The 19,928-nt window shown below is 44.7% G+C and overlaps 1 protein-coding gene across 1 annotated transcript; it reads right to left on the bottom strand.

The window, feature by feature from the left end:
- Positions 1 to 362: 362 nt before the first annotated feature.
- Positions 363 to 19,685, bottom strand: FAAH (fatty acid amide hydrolase). The gene is made up of 15 exons (XM_079980378.1): positions 19,378 to 19,685; positions 15,958 to 16,071; positions 14,635 to 14,778; positions 13,547 to 13,680; positions 11,059 to 11,265; positions 10,379 to 10,419; positions 9,577 to 9,701; positions 8,060 to 8,185; positions 7,203 to 7,300; positions 6,039 to 6,138; positions 5,590 to 5,630; positions 4,466 to 4,505; positions 3,101 to 3,209; positions 703 to 848; positions 363 to 600 (listed from the first exon to the last, which is right to left on the bottom strand). Exons 1-15 carry the CDS (start codon positions 19,543 to 19,545, stop codon positions 472 to 474), a joined length of 1,722 nt encoding a protein of 573 aa, XP_079836504.1. The 5' UTR covers positions 19,546 to 19,685; the 3' UTR covers positions 363 to 471.
- Between the last annotated feature and the right edge of the window lie 243 nt (positions 19,686 to 19,928).

Below are 19,928 nucleotides of genomic sequence, written 5' to 3'. Positions count from 1 at the left end.
TATTGGCTAGTAGATTGCAAGAAACCTTCAAATGGAAGAATTCACAGAAACACAATGCAGTCTCTACCATGCTGCAACAATGGGGCCCTCCGAACTGTGCCACAGTTTACAGATGTTAGGTTGGCAGTGGGAGTCTAGAAGAGGGTATTTCCCATTGTGCCTCTCCCCACTTTTCTTGCTCTGCTTTTGTCAGCAGTTAACTCTGGCTTTCTGACTGCTATGGTTTCACTGATAATTGTGGTTTTCTAGTTTGAACCTTTTTGTTAATTTGTTACAAACAAAAAGCATTGTATGAAGTTTTGAAAGAAGATGAACCTGCTGCGTTGTTGCAGCAAGCCCACAAATGACCACCAGACACAAAAGCACCTCAGTTATTTAATCAAAATAGGCACAGACAAGTCCATGGTTATTATGGGCCTTCCCAGGCGCAGGCCGCAGCTTCCTGTCATATCAGTTTCTGCAATATGTCATTCAATTCTTGTTTGATTTCTCTCGGGTCAGTTTCTCCACTTCCTTCATGAACCGGAGGCACAGCTCATCTTGCCATGGTAAAGCTACACACTGGACGGCCACAGGGAGTCCCACAGACCCTTGGATTGCCTGCAGGGACAGAACAAGGCAATGAGGTTTTTTCCCTACCAAATAATGGCTTCTGATGCCTACTACAAAGCCGTTGCTTCCAAACACAACATGGCAACAAACCTTCGCAAAGACCTTGTCCCACATATCATTAAAGTGCCCTCTGAAACTCTTCAGCTCCTCCTCATCCTCCTCTGTCACCGACGTGACAGGTACCACCCCGGCGGGGAAGTCCAAGTAGTTATACAAGATGGTGTAACTGGCTCCCACTGCAGAGTCAAAATGACAGGTTAAAACTTTTAAGTATAGATAAGGGCACCTGGTCCAATCTCTTTGGCACTTTATCTAATCCCTCTACAGCAGAAAGTGCTTTACGATTCACCACTATGAGACCTACGTGACAGATTCTCCTCCTCCTCCTTTTACTGGTGAGAAGACCGACTGGAGAAGTCAAGACTTCTCTCAAGCAATGAAACATGGGCCACTTCACACAGTGACTTCTCCATGCCAGTGGCCCTCAATAAGAGACTGCAACGTCTTTCTGGAGACTTCCCATGGGATTAGATTGGCCCATGGATAGTAAGGCCCTGACAAATGTTACAGGGGAAGCACCTACTGAACACATGAGGGGATGTAATCAATGCAGCGCTAAGCAATCGTTCCATCAGCACAAGGGTTCCTCCTTGTGCAGCATAATATTCTCATTCTTTCTCTTCCTCCTCCCCCGAAATCTGTCCTAAATATTTCCCCAACCCTCCGGAGCATATTTCAGGAAGGTGCATGGGGCAAGAAGGGTGAGAAGTCCCATTGCACCAGTGGTTATTCTCGTGCTAATGCAACAAGCTTGTCGAACACCACCAAAGCTGAATTACACTAGCACTGCCACCATGCAACTGAGGCAGGTGTTTGGCAAGAACATGGGCCACTACTGCAAACTCTCATCTACACAATTACTCCAGCACACAAGTACACTTGCTCTCACAAAAGGGGTATAGATTCGCAATTATTCTAAAGCCAGAGCTAGCATGGGAAAAACCCTCCCACCCATCCAAGCCCAGCTGCAGCCCTTTTGACAAGTTGCTGTGAACCCATGGGCTTTCAGATGCTGCTGGATTCCAACTCCCATCAGCCCCAGTCAGCAGGGTCAGGGATAATGGGAGTTGTAGTCCTACATCTGGAGGGGCACAGCTACCCCACCCTGCCTTAAAGCATGCTGCTACACAATGTCTTATTAGCACAGCTGACTTGGCCTGGATCATCTTATCGCATTTTTACATTTATATTTGGAGATGGAGCAACATCAGATGCACTCATAGCAAAGGGCTTGGTAAGGCCACTTCCGCCATAAGAGGAGGTGGTGTTGCGGGCTCTCACATCCCTCCCCGTGCTCAAAGGGTGGGTGGCCAGCCCTGTGCAATTGGGGTTTCCCAGCTGCGTCAATGCGCCAACCAATCCAGTCGTTCAGGGGGTGTGGCCTGCCCGTTAAAGGCAGGGCGCAGCCGGGAGATCTCTCTCTTTTGGCTTCCAGTGCTGCATCCAATTGTTTTGACTGCTCCTCAGTCACTGATGTAAGTCCCAGCTGAGCCTTGGGCTACTTTAAAAGAAAGGCAAAGGACAACTGTTCTTGGGTCTGGTGACTATCAAGTTTCAGTCAAGGAGTGGTTAAAGAAAACTGCTTACAAGCAAAACTGGAGCAAAGAAACAATTTCCCAAGGCTGCATGACAAAAGCCCCTCTTCAGGCATCCTACATTAGGGTTCAGTCAACAGGTGAGGGAAGACAGCAGCAATGACCAGGTTAGCTATGCTCACCTCTGCCTGGTTGCGGTTCTAGTCACCTGCCATGCATTGGAAGCCAAACTTCAGAAGCAGTGAGCCTCCTGTACTCAGATAGGCTCTCTGCGGTTTTTTAGAAGCTTTGAGAAGGAGGCTCTCCACTTTGGAAGTTCACTCTCCAAGCTTGTAGAGGGGGGCAGAGCTAATGGCCTCCCTTGAGTGTTTGCGTTAACCACTAATGTAGAATGCTTGAAGACAACCAGAGAGATACTTCCTCTCCATTATGTTTTGTTTGCAATTCCCTACTCAACAGTGACTTAGAGAAGAAGTACTAATACACTGAATGTATTTCCTATCAGGGTTTTTTATTATTATTGCATTGCTGTCTTGTACATTCAGTTAGAAGTACAGAAGTACCATCAATCTCCTCCTCAGGTTGAGAAGATCTTCTGCCAAGCACATGAATGCCACCACACATCACCCAAGCATATGTGCCTTTTAAGTAGGAATCTATTGCTGCTAAGCCACACTGACTCATAAAAGGGGGTTAGGTTGTGCAAATAGATATACTGTACATCTAGTCCCCAGAGTATTGTCTGGACAATAAAGAGGCTTCTGTGAACACAAAGGTTGACCATTCTTGGCTTAGAGCATCAGAATGCAGTGCAAGTTGCAGTATAGATGAAAGTACTCCAACATATACCAGTGCCCTCTGGAGACTTCATTTCCCGTGCAATGTGGAATTACCTGACAGTCTCCCAGGGAACCCAATCTTAAAAGCAGGACCCAGGACAGGACAAAGCACCACATCTAGGTCTAGCCTCCTCCATTCACCAATGAATTCCTGGCAGTATTCCTAAGAGGGGAGAATAGTTAAAAACAAAAACAAAAAAACAGCAGCAGCAGCAGCAACAGGCATACTTCAGCATGAGTGGCTGCACATGACTGGCAGCAAACAAGAATCAAACCGGAAGAACTAAGCATGCCCGACCCCCAAAATTCCTGTTAAGTGAGTTGCAGGATCCAAGCATCAAATCAAGCATGAGAATAATGACATTCTCTCCAAGGCAGCAGAAATGGGGATGTTGGGGAGAGGAGAGTACCCTGGAGTCGCACAGAATTTGAAGCAGGAATCAACTGCTTTGGGCTCGCTTGTGATACAAAGCAGCAATCAAAAGCCTTACTTAAATAAAGCCCCTTTAAAGTTGCATGTTTCTAAAATCCTCTGCAACTGTCACTTCTGCTGCAGCCACATGGAGAGATGACATTTTAAGGGGGGCTTGGAAAGCAGCAGCAATTTCTGATAAGGAATCATCAGCAAGCCATTTTGTTAGTGCCCTTGCAGCTTGAGTCCTCTTCAAGGACACAGTTCAGAACTCTGGAGAGCAGCCAAGACCTGCTATATTGGGATCAGCCTCCATAGGTCCTCTCCACCCAATTTCTTCTCTACCAGATGTGGCCACAGGAGCAAAATATGCAGTCCCTCTTCTCTGCACATGTTCACATTTGGATGTAAGAACATAGGACGGTGCCTTAGATTAAGTCAAGCATCTGGTCTCACCCAGCAGTGACTCCCTGGGGTGTAAGATGGGTGTTTTCTCTCAGCCCTATCTGCAGAAGTCAGGGATTGAGTGTGTATTCTGTTAGAGCTTTAGAACTTTTAAAGCTCTGGGGTGGACCAAGATGCCAAAGTGACCAAATGAAGTTCATGACTAATAATACACTGCAGCTGTAACTCTCAGTTATCTCCAAGGATGTTTTTTGCATGACAGACACTCCAGTAATGTCTTTTAATACTGATTTCAATGTACAGCGTTATTTAAAACAGAAGGAAGATTTTCTATAAAGCTATGTCAGAACTAGACCTCACTTGGGTACATTACTGGGGGAAACAGCTGCAGAAGGCTATGTGAGTAAGCCTAGAAACTTGGCTGGATTTTCATATTACAATCTGAAATAAAACAGATATTGTTACATTTCTCATAGGATGGAAGATTTTGGTCCAAGGCTGACAAAGGTTATAATAGCCTTTCCCATAAACTTCTTGGGACATTTATGGAGCTTGAAATACTCTTAACAACAACAACAACAAAAACCCTACAAGGAAATTACCTCAATTTCCGTGTGAAGCTCCCAAAGCTCTTTCACAGACCTGAAAATTCAAAAACAAGCTGCAGGTGAATGAGAAATTGGTGAATTCAGCCTTTATGTTCATCGTTTGTACCTTCCAAGTGTGGCAGACTACAGCTCCCGTCAGCATGGCCAAAGGTGATGATGGGGTTGTAATCCACCACATGAGCTAGTCACGGCCTATGCTACAGGCAAAACTACACAATACCCCAACAATATTTGGTTTGCTAAGGTAGCATATATGGGACTGAGGGGGCATTCGTAAGGAAGAAGGGATGAATGCTACAAAACCCCATTCATGCTCATGAATCCACCTGTGCCTCCATCAAACTAGGTCACACATCCAGTGACCCTCCAGTGACCAGGGTTGCTTCCCATTTTAAAGATTTGCTGAGGAGGAATTAAAAAGTCACCAGGGAGGGTTAAGCACCTTCCTAGGTTCTGCCTCAGTTCCCCCCTAAATGCACCAACCTATATTTACACCACAAGGGCAGCAAGGAGCAGTGATTAGAAACTGCATTTCACCCCCTTAATATACTACTGTGCATTTTTAAATTTTAAAAATTAAATTTATTATGCTTTTTTTCAAAAGGCAGCTATTGTACATTTTAAATTTAGACTGCATTTTTCCAGAAAAGCTAAAGGAACTACTTTTCAGTAGGCATGTACAGAATTGCACTGCTAAGACTCCTGCACCAGAACTCAGTGAGGCCATATGAAAAGCCAACCCCAATCTGCTTTGATCTATGCTGAAATTTGCAAGCACTGGAAACTAGCCATCACCTGGACCTTCACAGAAGTTACTTAGATCAGGTAGCATGTGGGGAGGGGGGAGAAATCAGTGAATGCTCCTCCCAGCCATTCCACCCTCAATGACATCGCCTGACTCTTTGCTCCCAGATTGTGTGGCAGACCAGGTGACCTGCCTGCCACAGCAGGCAGGGAAAGTGGAGAACCAAGTTCAAGGAGGAAACAAGTGGGAATCGCTGCCGTTCTCGTCTTTCCACTGCAGTTGGGGGTTCAAATGGGACATGAACAACATAGCTGCTAGCAATGCTAGCATATGAAAGCTGTAAGCCCACCACACCCCCATCTTGAAGCCTTACCTCTCATTTATGTTTGCCAGCATTTTGGAAATACGAAGACTCTAAGGAAACAAAGAAAGGACTGATAGGCTTTGAGCTGAAAATGCCCATTACATAAACACATTATGCTCAAACAGAAGTGTACCTTCCATTTAGGAGGTATAACATTCTTTTTTATTATTAAGTAAATAAATCATCCTTCACTAGTGGGTCCCAGGGTGGATTACATGAATTAAAAATGTTAAAAACTGTTGTTGTTTTTTGAAACTGCAGTCACAGGAATAGAGTGGATCCTGAAAGCACACAAAGTCAAAGGTGAAGAAGTGTGTCTTCAGCATTCCATTGCACTGAAATGCAGTGCTAATCAGAACTGTTGCCCATTCACCAGGACTAATAAAATCCCTCCTCAAAAAATGCCAACAGCCAGAGGCTGCCTTCTTCAAGACAGCAGCTAGAGAAGGGGAACTTACTATTGGCTTGACAATGCAGGATAGGAGGCTTCGAAACCAATTTGGCAACTTTGCTAGAAGCACCAATTCCTTTGCTTTGGGATCCACAGACTCCCCTTTGCTGAAAGGCAACCAAGACAATTAGGTTACACAACCCTGAGTGAATTTTATGTTATCCAAACCTTCAGCCGTTTCAGCTCCACAGAACCATCAGCCATGGCTACTGATGTTCAGAACGGAACACTGATCGCTTAACAAAAAGATCCCTTCTTGTCTGGCACGCAGAGGCATTCCCTGTAGGTTATATGTTGCATATAGAGTATGTGGCCGTTCAAAAATGTTTTCAGTGGTCCTTAATGTTTTTGTTTTACAGTGGTACCTCGGTTTTGAATGTAATTGTTCCAGAAGATCGTTCGGCTTCCGAAACGTTCAAAAACCGAGGCACAAAGGGCCATCTGCAATTTCCATTAAGAAAATTGAAAAACACGTAGCAGAAGCTGTTTGACTTCCAAGGTGCATTCAAAAACGGAAGCCATGACTTCTGGGTTTCCGGCATTCGAAAACCGAAATGTTTGGCTTCTGAGACGCTTGAAAACCTAGGTACCACTGTATTTCTGATCACACTCTTCTGCTGCCCTCCTGTTTGCCATCCTGACTCTTGGGAGAGAAAGGACAGAATGGAAATTAAAATGCTGCACAATAACATTAAAAAAAACCCTTTTATTTGCATCAGGTAAAAATCCTGATGGTATGCTTTTTTTTTTTTTTTTACTATGTTTTGCTATGTTTTATATATACTGTAAGCTGACCAGAGTGGCTGGGAAAACATAGCCAGATGGGCTGGGTATAAATATTTTTTATTATTATTATTATTATTATTATTATTATTATTATTATTATTATCCCCCTTGTCCACCATGCAGCAGAAAGAACTCTGAAACACAGTAGGATAAAGAGAACAGAAAGGGAAGAAGAAGCAGTGACCTCACCAAGAAAGGTATGAGCGAGATGCTTAGCTAAGTAACCAATGTGAAAAATGGAAGCAGGATCTTGCTGATGAGTACATGATGGTGAAAGCCTTTGCACCCAAAGTAAGGTAAGTAACCAATCTTCTTCTTCTTCTTGGGGTTTAATGGTGTGGGTGCATATACACATGCCAGCATTTACACATACAGGAATACTTACAAGCCTTCTAAAAAAGTGGCACAGCCATCAGCAAACAAGCCCTTGGCAGAAATGCTACACATGAAATCATCTGTGCGGCAGGGCTTAAAGGGGACCAGCTAGAAAAGGAAAGCGAGAGTGCAGGATGAGAATCTTTCTCTGTGTAATGCCATACAAAGGTAAACTTCTGACTTGCAAAAAAAAAAAAATCACTCATTCATTCTTCATGGAAAGCATTTTGCAAGAACAGCAGCCAACCTTCCTGGCAGTGACAACTACAGCAAGTTCCAGAGAAGGAGGCAGATGTTGTTTCTTTCAAACAATCCTCAACTGAAGCTATTTCTTACTGCCCAGATTCTGGCATTCTAGAGGAATTGGACAAGTTTCAAAATTTTCTCCCCAAATCATGTGGTGAAAAGAAAAGAAGTAAAATATCCACCCCCACTTAAATGAAAGATTTCTATATGCGGCTATGCTTGAGGTTAGAGCAGTGAGGAATACCGAATCTAAAGCCAGACACAAATAATCATCATGTATTGTCCATGTTCAGGTCTAGGATCAGCAGATAAGCTTAAGAAAATGGGAGGTATTAATGTTAGCATAGTGCAGCAAGTCACAACCCCACCTTATCATGGCATACTGGTCATTCTGAGTTTTAATTCTTTAAGATGTAAAGCACCAGAAAAAAAGGAAAAAGGAAAAAGGAAACACATTTAAGGACTTTTTTCTTCTTCATTAAAATATGACCGACTTTCTACTCCTTCCTTTCTACTTCTTAGCCATCCCATCTTCTCTTGCCCAGGACATCAATGGAATTCCTTCAATAGGTGATGTTGGTGGGGAGGGGGGTGTTTGTGGGTGTGGAGACAGATACATACCGTGTGGCCAGCCTTTTCCAGAAGTTGCTTCGTTTCTAGTACAGCCCGTTTCATGGAAGGGCTTGGCATAGTGAAGGAATCTGTGACATAGTAACCTATCCGGAGGGGCTGAGAACTGGAGTACACCTAGATAAAATGATCACAAGGTTAAGAGAACAGTTTGGAAATCAAAACATAACATAATCATTTTGGAGTCTTTAAAGACAGATGCACTAGATCAAGCTTTTAAGTGTCAACATCTTATCCTCTAAAGAATCCTGGGGGCTGTAGTTCACCAGCCACTAAACTACAATTCCCAGGACCCTTAAACTACAGCTCCCAGGATTCTTGGGGACGGGGTTGTGCTTCAAATCTATGGTCTGAATGCAGCCCCATTCTCTACTAGTCAATGATATTTCTCAGAATAATCCCATATCCATGCCAAGAGAAAGCATCTTGAAAATCTGAATTCCCAGTGTACCTTAAGCAATGATTGCACTACATCTGCACAAGTCTACTTTTCACAATAGGTGATGTTGTGCCATTTTCTACCCATTTCTGTAGGGAGGAATGTATCCGAAGAACACCATTATGCAATTTCTCATGTAAGTAGGACCCTTCATTTTCCCTCACAAGCTTGTGGGAATAGGATGAGGACTAGGGAGGCTTCCGGTCTGATCCAGAAGGATTTACATGTTGTTCTTAACCTCTTTCACCCCACAATACCCTTGCCCTCAGCACAGACAGTCAGGAATACAGGTCCAATGTTCACAGACACCCCCCCCCCCAGACTGGAATAGACTAATAAACTGCACAATCTGAGATGGCAGCAGAACTTAAAATATGAGCCAGAGCTGCCTGCTAGATCTTACTTTAAAGTGCCAATGCTGTGTGAGGTACTACTATGGAACGCATCCTCCGAGCGTATGAAGAGAGCCTGTTGCATCTCATCATAGCACACTCCAGCACACCTGGGATTAGGGTGAAGGTTTCTAGGGCAGAGGATATAACATTCCCCATAGAAATGAGCACCAGAACCTCCATTTTGTGAAGCTCAAGGTTTGCACTGCAAGGAAAGCACTCTTATTCCTCTTAGACCTTAGTCACCCCAGTTCTTTCAAGGTACAAAGGGGGTCCATGCCAACTAGCCCCATCTCCTCCCCATGTCCAGCCTGGACATCTGCAGAGAGGCAGCCCTCATGCATATATAAGCTGCGCCCATGAAGGATCACTCACTGCAAATGTTTGTGCTGTACACACAGATCCCAGGTTTGGGGCTAGTTATAGAATCATAGCCAGATTGCATGGGTAAAGGATTTAGACAAACCCCTCCCCCCAATGTTCAGCAACTAAATAAATGTGCGTCTGTCAGCAGTGAATACTGTATGTTAAACTCTTGAGCATCAGTACAGAAGGTGTTGGTTTTTTATCCCACATATTGGAAGTGGCCCAAAAGGAAGGGCAGAGCAATGTTACTGCTTTCACCATGCATCTGATTATCATAAAAAGGAGGGTGCCTTTTCCTTCAGCCCTCTCACCTGCTCATTGAAGGGGAGGGGAGGCACTGTGGGATCCAGCCGGAACATTTCATTGCACAAGAGAGCTCTTAAGCAGAGAGCTAAGCTGTCAACGTCTTTCGCCATTGGCCCTATGCCAGCAGTCACTGGAATAAAAAATAAAAGAGAACAACAAGTCTTGACAATAGGATCGTCCTTCAAAACAGAGAAAACACTTCTGGGAGCAAAGCATCATGGGGATCAGAGCACTAACTGAAGCTCTTTCACCACAGAAAGCAAGTAAGAAGAAATCCAGTAAAAGCTAACTCATAACAAATTGCCCTGCTGTCTAACACCCCTTTAGAATCTCTTCACCATTCAATAAACAATGAAAACTGAAGCCTTTAAAAATAACCTGTGATATCTGAAAAGCAAATTAAATACTACTGTAAAAGGAATTATGGAAGAAGCTGGTCAGTTATTTATTACAGGAAGAGTGTGGGCTACATGCAGACCTCAGCTCAGAGACCTTTCTTGCTAGAATTTCCACATCTGCTGCCACCCAAAAATCACTTCAGTTTTAAAAAAGCTTCTGGTCCTCAGGACTTCTACTTCTATTTCTACTTCAACATGACAGCAAAATATCAACACACATCCCTAACAGCATGTTTTTAGAACTCATTTTGCAATTTTTAAAAGGATGACACAATAGAGTGTTGTTGTTGTTGTTGTTTTAAAAAAGTGTATAAAGTTGGGTTAACCCATTACTATGTAAGAATTCAAAATGACCACATTTCCACCACCTAGACATCTCACTCTTTCCAAGCAAATGATAATCACCAACCTGATTTCTGCCCACGAATGCTTGGTATAACTCCTTTTTTGCTGTGAAAAGATCACCAGAGAAGATGTTTCAGCACAGCTTTAAGGGTTGCTGGTTTCCAACACCTAAGTTTCCATTGTGTTCTAAGAGGGAATCTATTCCCAGAACCCAGCAGAGATGCTGCTTTTCAACCCTTTGAGGGTTCTCTCCACTGAAGAAGGGATAAATCTTAGCCAGCAATCTAGCGCATCCCATTAAAGGAAAATCTCAAAAGGCCTTTTGTGCAAGCAGGGAAAAGTTGAGAGACTGGCAGAGTAAATCCCATTAAGTTCAATGCAACTTACTCACAGATAAGAGAGCATAGGATTGCTGCCCATTTTGAAAGTGCACATCAGTAAAAAAAAAAGAAGGAAGGAAGGAAGGAAGGAAGGAAGGAAGGAAGGAAGGAAGGAAGGAAGGAAGAAAGAAAGAAAGAAAGAACTCCCCAACAAGTTTAGTGCCTGTGCAAGAACTTAAATTTGTAGCTTTCTGCTCCAAGGGTTAACAGCTTGCCTGATTCTTGGGAGTCTTCTGCCTTTATGTGTACAATGAGCCTAGATCCTGCAAAGAACAGCCCCCACCAGCCCCCAAGAAAGGCTTTAGATTATATATATATATTAAGCTTAAATGCTGTCTTTTAAGGCTGCAAACTTGCACTGTACCTAATTCGGCCACCTGTGGTTTTGAATCCACAAATTCCACAGAAAGCAGCCGGGATACGAATGCTGCCTCCTATATCTGTACCAAAGCCCAGGATGGATCCTCCGCTTTTAATAAGAGCACCTTCGCCTCCTGAAGAACCACCTGGACTTTTGGAATGATCCAGAGGATGGAGCGTCTGACCAAAGATCAGGTTGCTGCAGTCATAGCTAAAAACACAAGAGAAGGCAGTCAGGTGATTAAGCCACAGCTAAGTCAAATATACGTTGCCGCCCCCTATCCCAGATAGGATCCGTGACATGGCTGCAGCTCCCTTGCCCAACCCCCTATATAAATATATTCATTTACTTATTTCATAACACTTATGAACCACTTGATTGGATAAAACCCTCAAAGCAGTTTACAAAAAAAAGGATAAACTCATCCATAAGATGAATCAATAACAATCTAAGACTTTCAAAATGTAAAATAACAATAGACTAAAAACAGATTAAAACTTGCATCAACTTTCTAAACATCCAGGTAGGCTTGCCTAAACAAAAATGCTTTTCGCAGGCACCAAAAAGTGTACAGTGAAGGTGCCTGATTTATATCAATAGGCAGGGAGTTCCAAAGTGTAGGTGCCGCCACACTAAAAAGTGAGGAAGACTAGACCAGAGGGTACACACACCATCAGCTCCTGATAGAACCAGTAATGGCCTGAGAGGCTTGTCAGGGTACCTGATTCCCACCTTCCCTGGGGCTGCTGAAGACCTGTGTGCACTGAGGGAAGGCAGGACTGAGGGAGACCAGGCCACGGAGCACACATACCACTGACTCAGGTGGCTCAAGAGGATTCTGCCACTGTACTTTTTATATAATGTAGTAGTTTTAGTGTTTTAAAATTGTAACCCACCTCAGGTGCCTTGGCAGAAAGGCGGAATTAAAATCCAGTGCATAAAATAAACAAATCCTGTCATTATGTTCCAGTCTCAGATATTACCCTGCCCTTTAACCACAAGAATTCATGAGGCACCTAACAAAATATGGAGTCAGAACAAACCCTTTTAAACACCAACAAAATGAAACAATGAGGAATTATCTAATGAAGCATGATGCAAGTTACCAATCCTCTCATTACCACAGAGCTGCCCATCACAACAAAAGGGTTGGGTGGACAGTGGGTTGAGAGAGGAGGTGGGGTCATTTACCACTTGACAAGCAGGAAGCAACTATTCCACAGCTATTCAGAGGTTGATTTCAAGAGAAAACAGCTATAGAGAGCTCTGGAAAAGTCTTGTTGCCTAGCTAACAAAACCACTTGCCACACTCCACTGCAATCACAACAATGCCCAACAGTTTAAATGCCTAAAAGAAAAAAAAAAAAACCCCACATTTGTGATTGTTTCTAGAAGGCCCATTTTAAACCATATGGGTGCAGTTTTGCAGCATTCAGTTCATAACTTCTGTCTGACAGCATTTGTTTCATCTTCTATTTATCCGCAGAAAAGTGCTTTCACACGTCACATAGTCATCCCAAGGCTTCTGATGTCTGAAAACACCTATTGAGTTTAAAGAATCAGAGTAATCTAGCCCAACCTCTTGCCAATGCACAATATCTATAGACTGGAGTTATTGATATTAGAATTCTTGACACTCACAGTATTGTGAGCATGCAAAGTAAGAAGTTTCCTCTGATATATGCACCACTCAGCAGACAAAGTGAGAGAGTATAAATTCTCTCTTTCGCTTACTCTTCTTCCTAGAGTAACAGGCTCGAGCAAATAAACTGAACGAAAGCTACTCTCTGGCAAAAGGAACAGAAACAAGTGTAGTTTATAGTTCCTTAATGGAGGCTCAATTAACTTATAAAAAATAAAACTTCATTAAAGCATAGAATCAGAGCTGGGAAGTATCTCAAAGGTCATCTAGCTGCCCCCTACTGATCAAGGAAATCCATTGCGACCTGGTTTTTTAAGCAGTCTAGGAGACTACCTAAGGAAGGCAAGCCCACCCCCTTTCTGAGGCCATCTGTTCCATGGATAAATAGCTCATACCATCAGGAAGTCCTTCCCAATGTTCAACCAAAATCCTCTTTCATTTAATTTGAACCTGTTAGCTCTGGATCAACAGTTAAGAAAAACTTTGCTCTACCATCTAAATACAGTTACAGATAGGTAGCTGTGTTGGTCTGCCATAGTCAAAACAAAATAAAAAAATTCCTTCCAGTAGCACCTTAAAGACCAACTAAGTATCTGAAGAAGTGTGCATGCACACGAAAGCTCATACCAAGAACTAACTTAGTTGGTCTTTAAGGTGCTACTGGAAGGAATTTTTTTATTTTGTTTTTTCTACCATCTAAAGTATGTGACTTCAAACATTTGGCTGTCATGTTGCCCCTGAATTATCTCTTCTTCAGGTGAACCATATTCAACTCCTTTCCTCATAGTATTTGTTATTTGTGTAAATGCCCACACAGAAATATAGCAAAGGGGGCGTTATATGATTTACCTCAATAAAGACTGGGGAACATTGGTTTTTACAAATGGAATTGCTCCTTGATGTTTCAACACCTGAATGACAACCGCATCTGTTGCTGCAGGCAGGTTGAGATGCTTCACCAGGCCCAGTGTGGAGTCATGGCCCTGGGGGTGGGGTGGGGAAGAGAACAGAGTTAAGATATCTGGTTCCTACCCCAGATCCTTCAGATATCAAACAGTAATGCTGCCTGCAATATAAGTCACAATGCTCTTTCCCATATGAATTAGCTAGTAATATTCCTGATGATGAAGAGTTTTTTCCATGGCTACGTTCATGTAAACATGTACACTAGAAGGCTAACAGGTCAGTCCCACTGCCACTGTTCAGTAGGGTTTCCCCTCCACACAGGATTCTAGCACAGCAATAGGTTTTGTAAAGGAATTGACCCAGCAAAAGATAATGCCCCACAATGTGCAGGAGGGCATTCACAAGCAAACACATATCTCCTACTACAATGCAACTTGAAAGAGGATCTTCTGCAAGTGATGGGGCTGGATCTTGACACATATGAAAGCAATTAGAAGACTGATGATCACATCAAATTATGGAAGCTCCACTATGCAACTGCCATGTCACACTGAAAAACTGCCCCCAAATTAGGAACAGCACATCATTCTGAATGAATCAGACCCCAAGAAATGGGATCCAAGTAGGGTTGTCATACATTGGGAATTTCCTGGACATACACAGAATACTGCAGTCAGAAGCAGTGTCCAGGCAGAAATCAGCAGAAATTTCCAGGAAAATCCAGACGTATGGCAACCCATTATTTGTGCCGCTTTCCCTTAAAAATAGCTTTAAAATGTCAAGAACTTTGGCCAAAAACAACCTTTGTGCCCTGGTCTTCACTTTCTGAAATATGGCAACCTTAGATCCAAGTCTCATTTCTGCAAAAAGTATAGACATCATGCTACATTGCCAATCCCACCCTGCCCCTCAGATTCTGCTAAATAAGAAGTTTGCCTCAGCAATTTTTCTAAGACATGGTTTCTCTACAAATTTACTGGTTTAACACATGAGCACAGGGCATTGTTGCCCATGGCCAAGATTGGTGGTACCTTGCAGTCAATGGAGTCCTTGATGCTGATGGGAATGCCATAGAGCAAACCCTTCTTCCCCTGACTTTTCAAGTGCAGAAGCTGAGACTCACAATCTTCCAGATAATCGATCACACAGTTGACATCTCTAGTCACTTTCAAGGCCTGTGAAAAGCAGGAAAAGGCAATCAGTTCAACCCACCTTCTGCAGCCGTCTGTTCTACAGCTTAGTACCTCATATAATTAAGACATACTTCCCAATGGTTAAGTCAAAATCCCCTTTTATGTACTTGGGAGTTTGGGTTCTACCCACTAGAGTAATAGAAATAAAGTTTCCCCAGCCCAGAGTGGGGTAGAAATATTATTATTATTATTATTATTATTATTATTATTATTATTATTATTCCACCATCTATGCAACTTATCAAGTTTAATAAACAAAATGAAATAATGTGTTTGTGTGAAGGGGAGGGGTTATTGTTTTATTTTATTATGTATCTTATGCTCTCATTTTATATTTTGATGTTGTGAACTGCCCTGCTATCTTCAGATGAAGGGCAGTACCCAAATTTAATTAATAAATAAAAATATTTGAAGACCACTGTCATATTGCCTCTTAACCATCTATTCTCCTGGCTAAACATAGCAAACTCTTTCTACTTTTCCTCATAGGATTGGATCAACAGGCCCCTCACTATCCTTGTCCTCCTCCTCTGGACTCTTTCCAATTAAAGTTAATTTTCAAACCAATCGGTTCAGGGTTGGAATGCAAGGGAAATCCATGTTGGCACACTGAGCAGCAGACCGAAGTTCAGACAAAGGATTTACAGTCTGCTATGTAGCATTTATTTGCTTGAGTGACAAAACCACTTCCGTTCCTGCTGTAGTACTAAGTCCCCAGTGGCACACAGGGAACAAATTAAGTGCAAAACATTGTGGACAATATTGGCGCTATATGAACAACAATAACATAGATGCAAAAACCTTCAAACATTCAATATTTACAAAGCACCTAAAATTTTCTAAGCACTGTACAGGTATTATAATATACATTATACAGTGAGTCTGCAGGCAGGGTCTCATAGCCAGGATACAAGAAGTGGGCAGGGAAAGAAACTGGGGCAAATAAACAAATCCAGAAAATAGGAGCAGAGTGATTTTTCAGGCAGGGAGCAGGAACACAAGCTCCTAGCAGCTGTCAATAGTCGGGGTCAGTTCCCTTTCACTCTGGATTCCCTTGAATAAAGGGCACAGTTTACCAGCCAAAACTTCACTCTGGCCATCACATTCCCTTCCCCACTCTCATTTCCCTTTGCTTTTGGTGGAATGTCAGCCACACCTCACCTGGTCCATGTAGGCATAGAGGACATTCTCAGGTGAGAGTGATCCATCCCTCAGTTTCCCACAGAGTTCAGGAACAGCCAAAGACAAGATGGGTTCCAGTTTATGACCTGGATTCTGAAGGAGAAATAGTAATAATAATAAAAAATTTTAAAACTATCAAGTCCAGTGGGGGTTTTTTGGGGTGGGTACACATACCCCTAAACATTTTGTGAATCTAAGTTTGGCCTCATTGAGGGGCAGTACTTCAATATGAGTAGGAAAATGAGAGTACCCCTAAACACTGATCGAGTCCATTATATATATATATATTTGGCAATCATACTACATTGCTGACTCACACCAACTGCTTCTATAATCCCACATCATAAAAGCAAGTGCTTGTGTTTCAACACAGCAAGAGGATGGATGCTGCTAAAACTATTTTTGTTGCACAACCTAATGCAATCTTCTGGAAAGAGTACTTGACTCGATCTGAAGATACTTATCAAAAAACCTGCTTTCAGCAACTCTCAGATGCAATTGGCTGGTAACATGGGAGCAGCCTCCTTTGCAAGACTGATTCAGGCTTGACTGCATCCATTTCTTGGATAACAGAAGTGGTACAACTGACAGTGCTAAAGGCCTTCCAACCAGTGGTGGAGCTACCTGCTCCAGCACTGGGAATGGCATACATCCGGGGGAGTGGCTGGTGCGCGTCCCAGGGGCCGTGGTGCATGTCCCAGGGGGCATGGCTCACTACCCGTGGGGGCGTGGCATGCATTGTGGGGGTGCACATTGAGCGGTGTGCATCCCAGGGCGTGTGCGGCAACCACAGGCGTCCCAGGGCGTGTGTGGTGAGCGCCAAGCATCCCAGGGGACGGGGGCAGCCGTGATGGAACCACCTCCCTGATGGCACCCGGGGTGGCCCACTCCCCCCACCCCCACCTTCGTCCACCAGTGCTTCCAACACTCCATCACATTAAGATTAACAGCCAGTGGAGCACTTGATGACATGGCCTTATGAATTCCTCTCTCTCTCTCTCTCTCTCTCTCTCAAATCTTGATTACTTGGAGACTGGACTTGTTGTGGCCACATTGTTTCTTCACTGTTTCTTCCATTGCACTCTGGGACAGGTAGGTGGCTTGCATTTCAAGGTCTTGTACTGTCCTAACCACGCTTAGCGAGGGAATCGCACTCATTCCAAGGCCACTTGTTGAGTGGAACAGTGGGTGGGGTGGCCCACACTTCCTCCCCACTCTCCCTGCCCTACCACTGAGCACTTATGGTTGAATTTGCAACCATATGTTGAGCACACATAAGATGTGATTGTGCTGTACTTCTGAAAATCACTGGGAACTTTCCAGTTCTTCGACCTAAGCTTTCTTGAGCTTGAAATCTACAACATACTTTAAAAATCATCATTATCAGCGTTGTGTAATGGTTAGAGTAGGACCACGGAGACTAAATTTCAAATCTCAATTCACTCAGGAAGCTCACTGAGCAAGTCACTTTCTCTCAATCTATTTTGAACTGTTAATTACGGTAAATAAATCCAAGCCTTTGATTGGATTGTGACACCTCAGTCACCAGCTCAGCCCAACTCACATAAGTTTAGCAAGCAAAACTTTCTTCACCATCATTCTACCACATTTCAGTGCTTGGCTGTTCTTAATACCACAAACCATGGTAAAGGACCCCTGGACCACAAAATCCAGTCAAAGGTTACTATGGGGTGTGGCGCTCATCTCGCTTCAGCTGAGGGAGCCAGTGTTTGTCCACAGACAGCTTTCCAGATCATGTGGCCAGCATGACTAAACCGCTTCTGGTGCAATGGGACACCGTGAGGAGTGCCAGAGCGCACGGAAACACCGTTTACCTTCTTGCCACAGCGGGACCTATTTATCTACTTGCACTGGTGTGCTTTCGAACTGCTAGGTTGGCAGGAGCTGGGACAGAGCAACAGGAGCTCACCCCATTGTGCAGATTTGAACCGCCAACCTTCCGATCGGCAAGCCAAAGAGGCTCAGTGGTTTAGACCACAGCCCCACCCGCTCCCACCACAAAAAACCATGGCAGCAGAGGCAAATACAGTGGTAGCTCGGGTTAAGTACTTAATTTGTTCCAGAGGTCTGTTCTTTACCTGAAACTGTTCTTAACCTGAAGCACCACTGTAGCTAATGGGGCCTCCTGCTGCTGCCACGCCGCCGGAGCACGATTTCTGTTCTCATCCTGAAGCAAAGTTCTTAACCTGAAACTATTTCTGGGTTAGCAGAGTCTGTAACCTGAAGCATACGTAACCTGAAGCGTATGTAACCCGAGGTACCACTGTAGATTTCTGCAGGCACAAGCTTTTGTAGACTAAAGTTCACACTTAACATGTTTGTGTCTGGAAGTTGCCACAAAGTACATGGTAATGAGTCAAGATCAATCTAGTGCAGGGGTCTGCAACCTTTAAGACAAAAAGAGCCACTTGGACCCATTTCCGAAGAGGAAAAAACTGGGAGCCGCAAAACCATTGCGACATTTAAAACAAATATATCTCCAGAGCCGCGATCTGACAGCGGGCAGGAAGGTGACGTCGGGACGGTGCGTGACTAACGCACACACTGCCCCCATGCGACGTCACAGCCAGTACAGTGCCCGCCACAGTGGGGAGTGTCGGGGCGCACAATGCGCTTCCTCCCCTCGCTAGTATCCGCCCCGGAGCCACGGCAAAGGTGTAAAAGAGCCACATGCGGCTCCGGAGCCGCGGGTTGCAGACCCCTGATCTAGTGGGACGTACTTCTGCCCAGAAATGCAACTGTTGCACAGAACAGAGTCCATGCAGCTTATCTCTCTGCCGCAGCACTGTGAAAAGGCACAGCTCCCTTTTAGGAACCCTTAAAGCACGGGCAAGCGGAATCAATCTGGGGGCCGCCATCCCCTTCTGGGGGCCACGTACCAGTGGTGCACAGATTCAGAAGTTAAAGTGAGCAGAGCAATGCATGTAAAAATTGCTTTCATACAACAGACTAGCTTCAGCGCGCAACACACAGATACACCCCTTCTCCAACTTCCATCCAGGAAAAGTAATTGAATATCAGAGTCCAAGAACACCTTGCAACAGGGGAAGGAGGACATCGCGCGCGCACACACACAATGAGATGCTGGAATAGGGCAAGTAGGGGGAGCGGCTGGGAAGAAGGAGGCTTGGTGTGTGCATTCACACACACACTGAGGACAGAGGCTTAAAGTTACAGGAGGAACCTTCGACGTTAGGGCTGCAACTGCCTCTGCCCCGCGACCCTCCAGGGGGACAAAGCCAGCCGGTCTTTCCGCTTCGGGGGTTTTCCGACGACCCTTGCTCGGTGTCTCCAGCTGCCCTGTCCCCCGTCCCCCCCCCCCGAGGCAGGAATCAGGTGCGCTCAGCGAGTAGCCGCTTCCAGCCCGACGCCACCTACCTGCTCTTTGAACTTTCGGACAGCTTTTAGCATTCGCTCCAGCGCGCGCTCTCGCCTTTCTTTCGCCTCTTCCACCTTCCTCTGGACTTTCCTCCGCCGCCGCCATCTCAGCAGGAGCACCGTCGCCGCCGAGCAGCACAAGAGAGCCGAGACGAGGCTGACGCTCATCCTCGTCAGGATCCCGCGCGGCTACTGCTTCGTCCGCTACCTCCGCAGCCAGCTGACAGCTCCGGAAGGCGCGGCCTCCGCAAAGGGCGGATACAGGATTCAGGGGCTTGGACTCCCACACGGATTTCTCCAAACGCGGCGCGCCGGAAACGCCTTCTGTTTTCATGCCTTCCTCCTACCCGCACCGTTAAAATCCGGGTTTCCCGGAGATACAGTGCTGCTGCCCGAGAACCCCCACCTGCGATTTAGAAAGGGACAAGTTTCTGGTCCGTAACGCGGCGGAGGATGGGAAGCTCTGGTGGCTGAGCGAGGCTCGCCACACGCCAAAGAGGACGGGGCTCCTGCGCCTTTAATAGTTGAGAAGAAGGAGGGATGTCGGCGGG

The sequence above is a fragment of the Podarcis cretensis genome (assembly GCF_951804945.1).
Source record: "Podarcis cretensis genome assembly, chromosome: 6".
Taxonomy (NCBI): Eukaryota; Metazoa; Chordata; class Lepidosauria; order Squamata; family Lacertidae; genus Podarcis; species Podarcis cretensis.
Note: the sequence above shows the minus strand (reverse complement) of the source record. Positions and strands in the feature narration are given on the sequence as shown.

Coding starts and splice junctions, on each gene's coding strand:
- FAAH (XM_079980378.1), bottom strand. CDS start 19,545: ATGAGCGTCAGCCTCGTCTCGGCTCTCTTGTGCTGCTCGGCGGCGACG. Junction 13,681..14,634: donor AGGACTCCATTGACTGCAAG/GTACCACCAATC, acceptor CCCCACCCCCAG/GGCCATGACTCCACACTGGG. Junction 11,266..13,546: donor GTTCCCCAGTCTTTATTGAG/GTAAATCATATA, acceptor TTGTGTTTTTAG/CTATGACTGCAGCAACCTGA.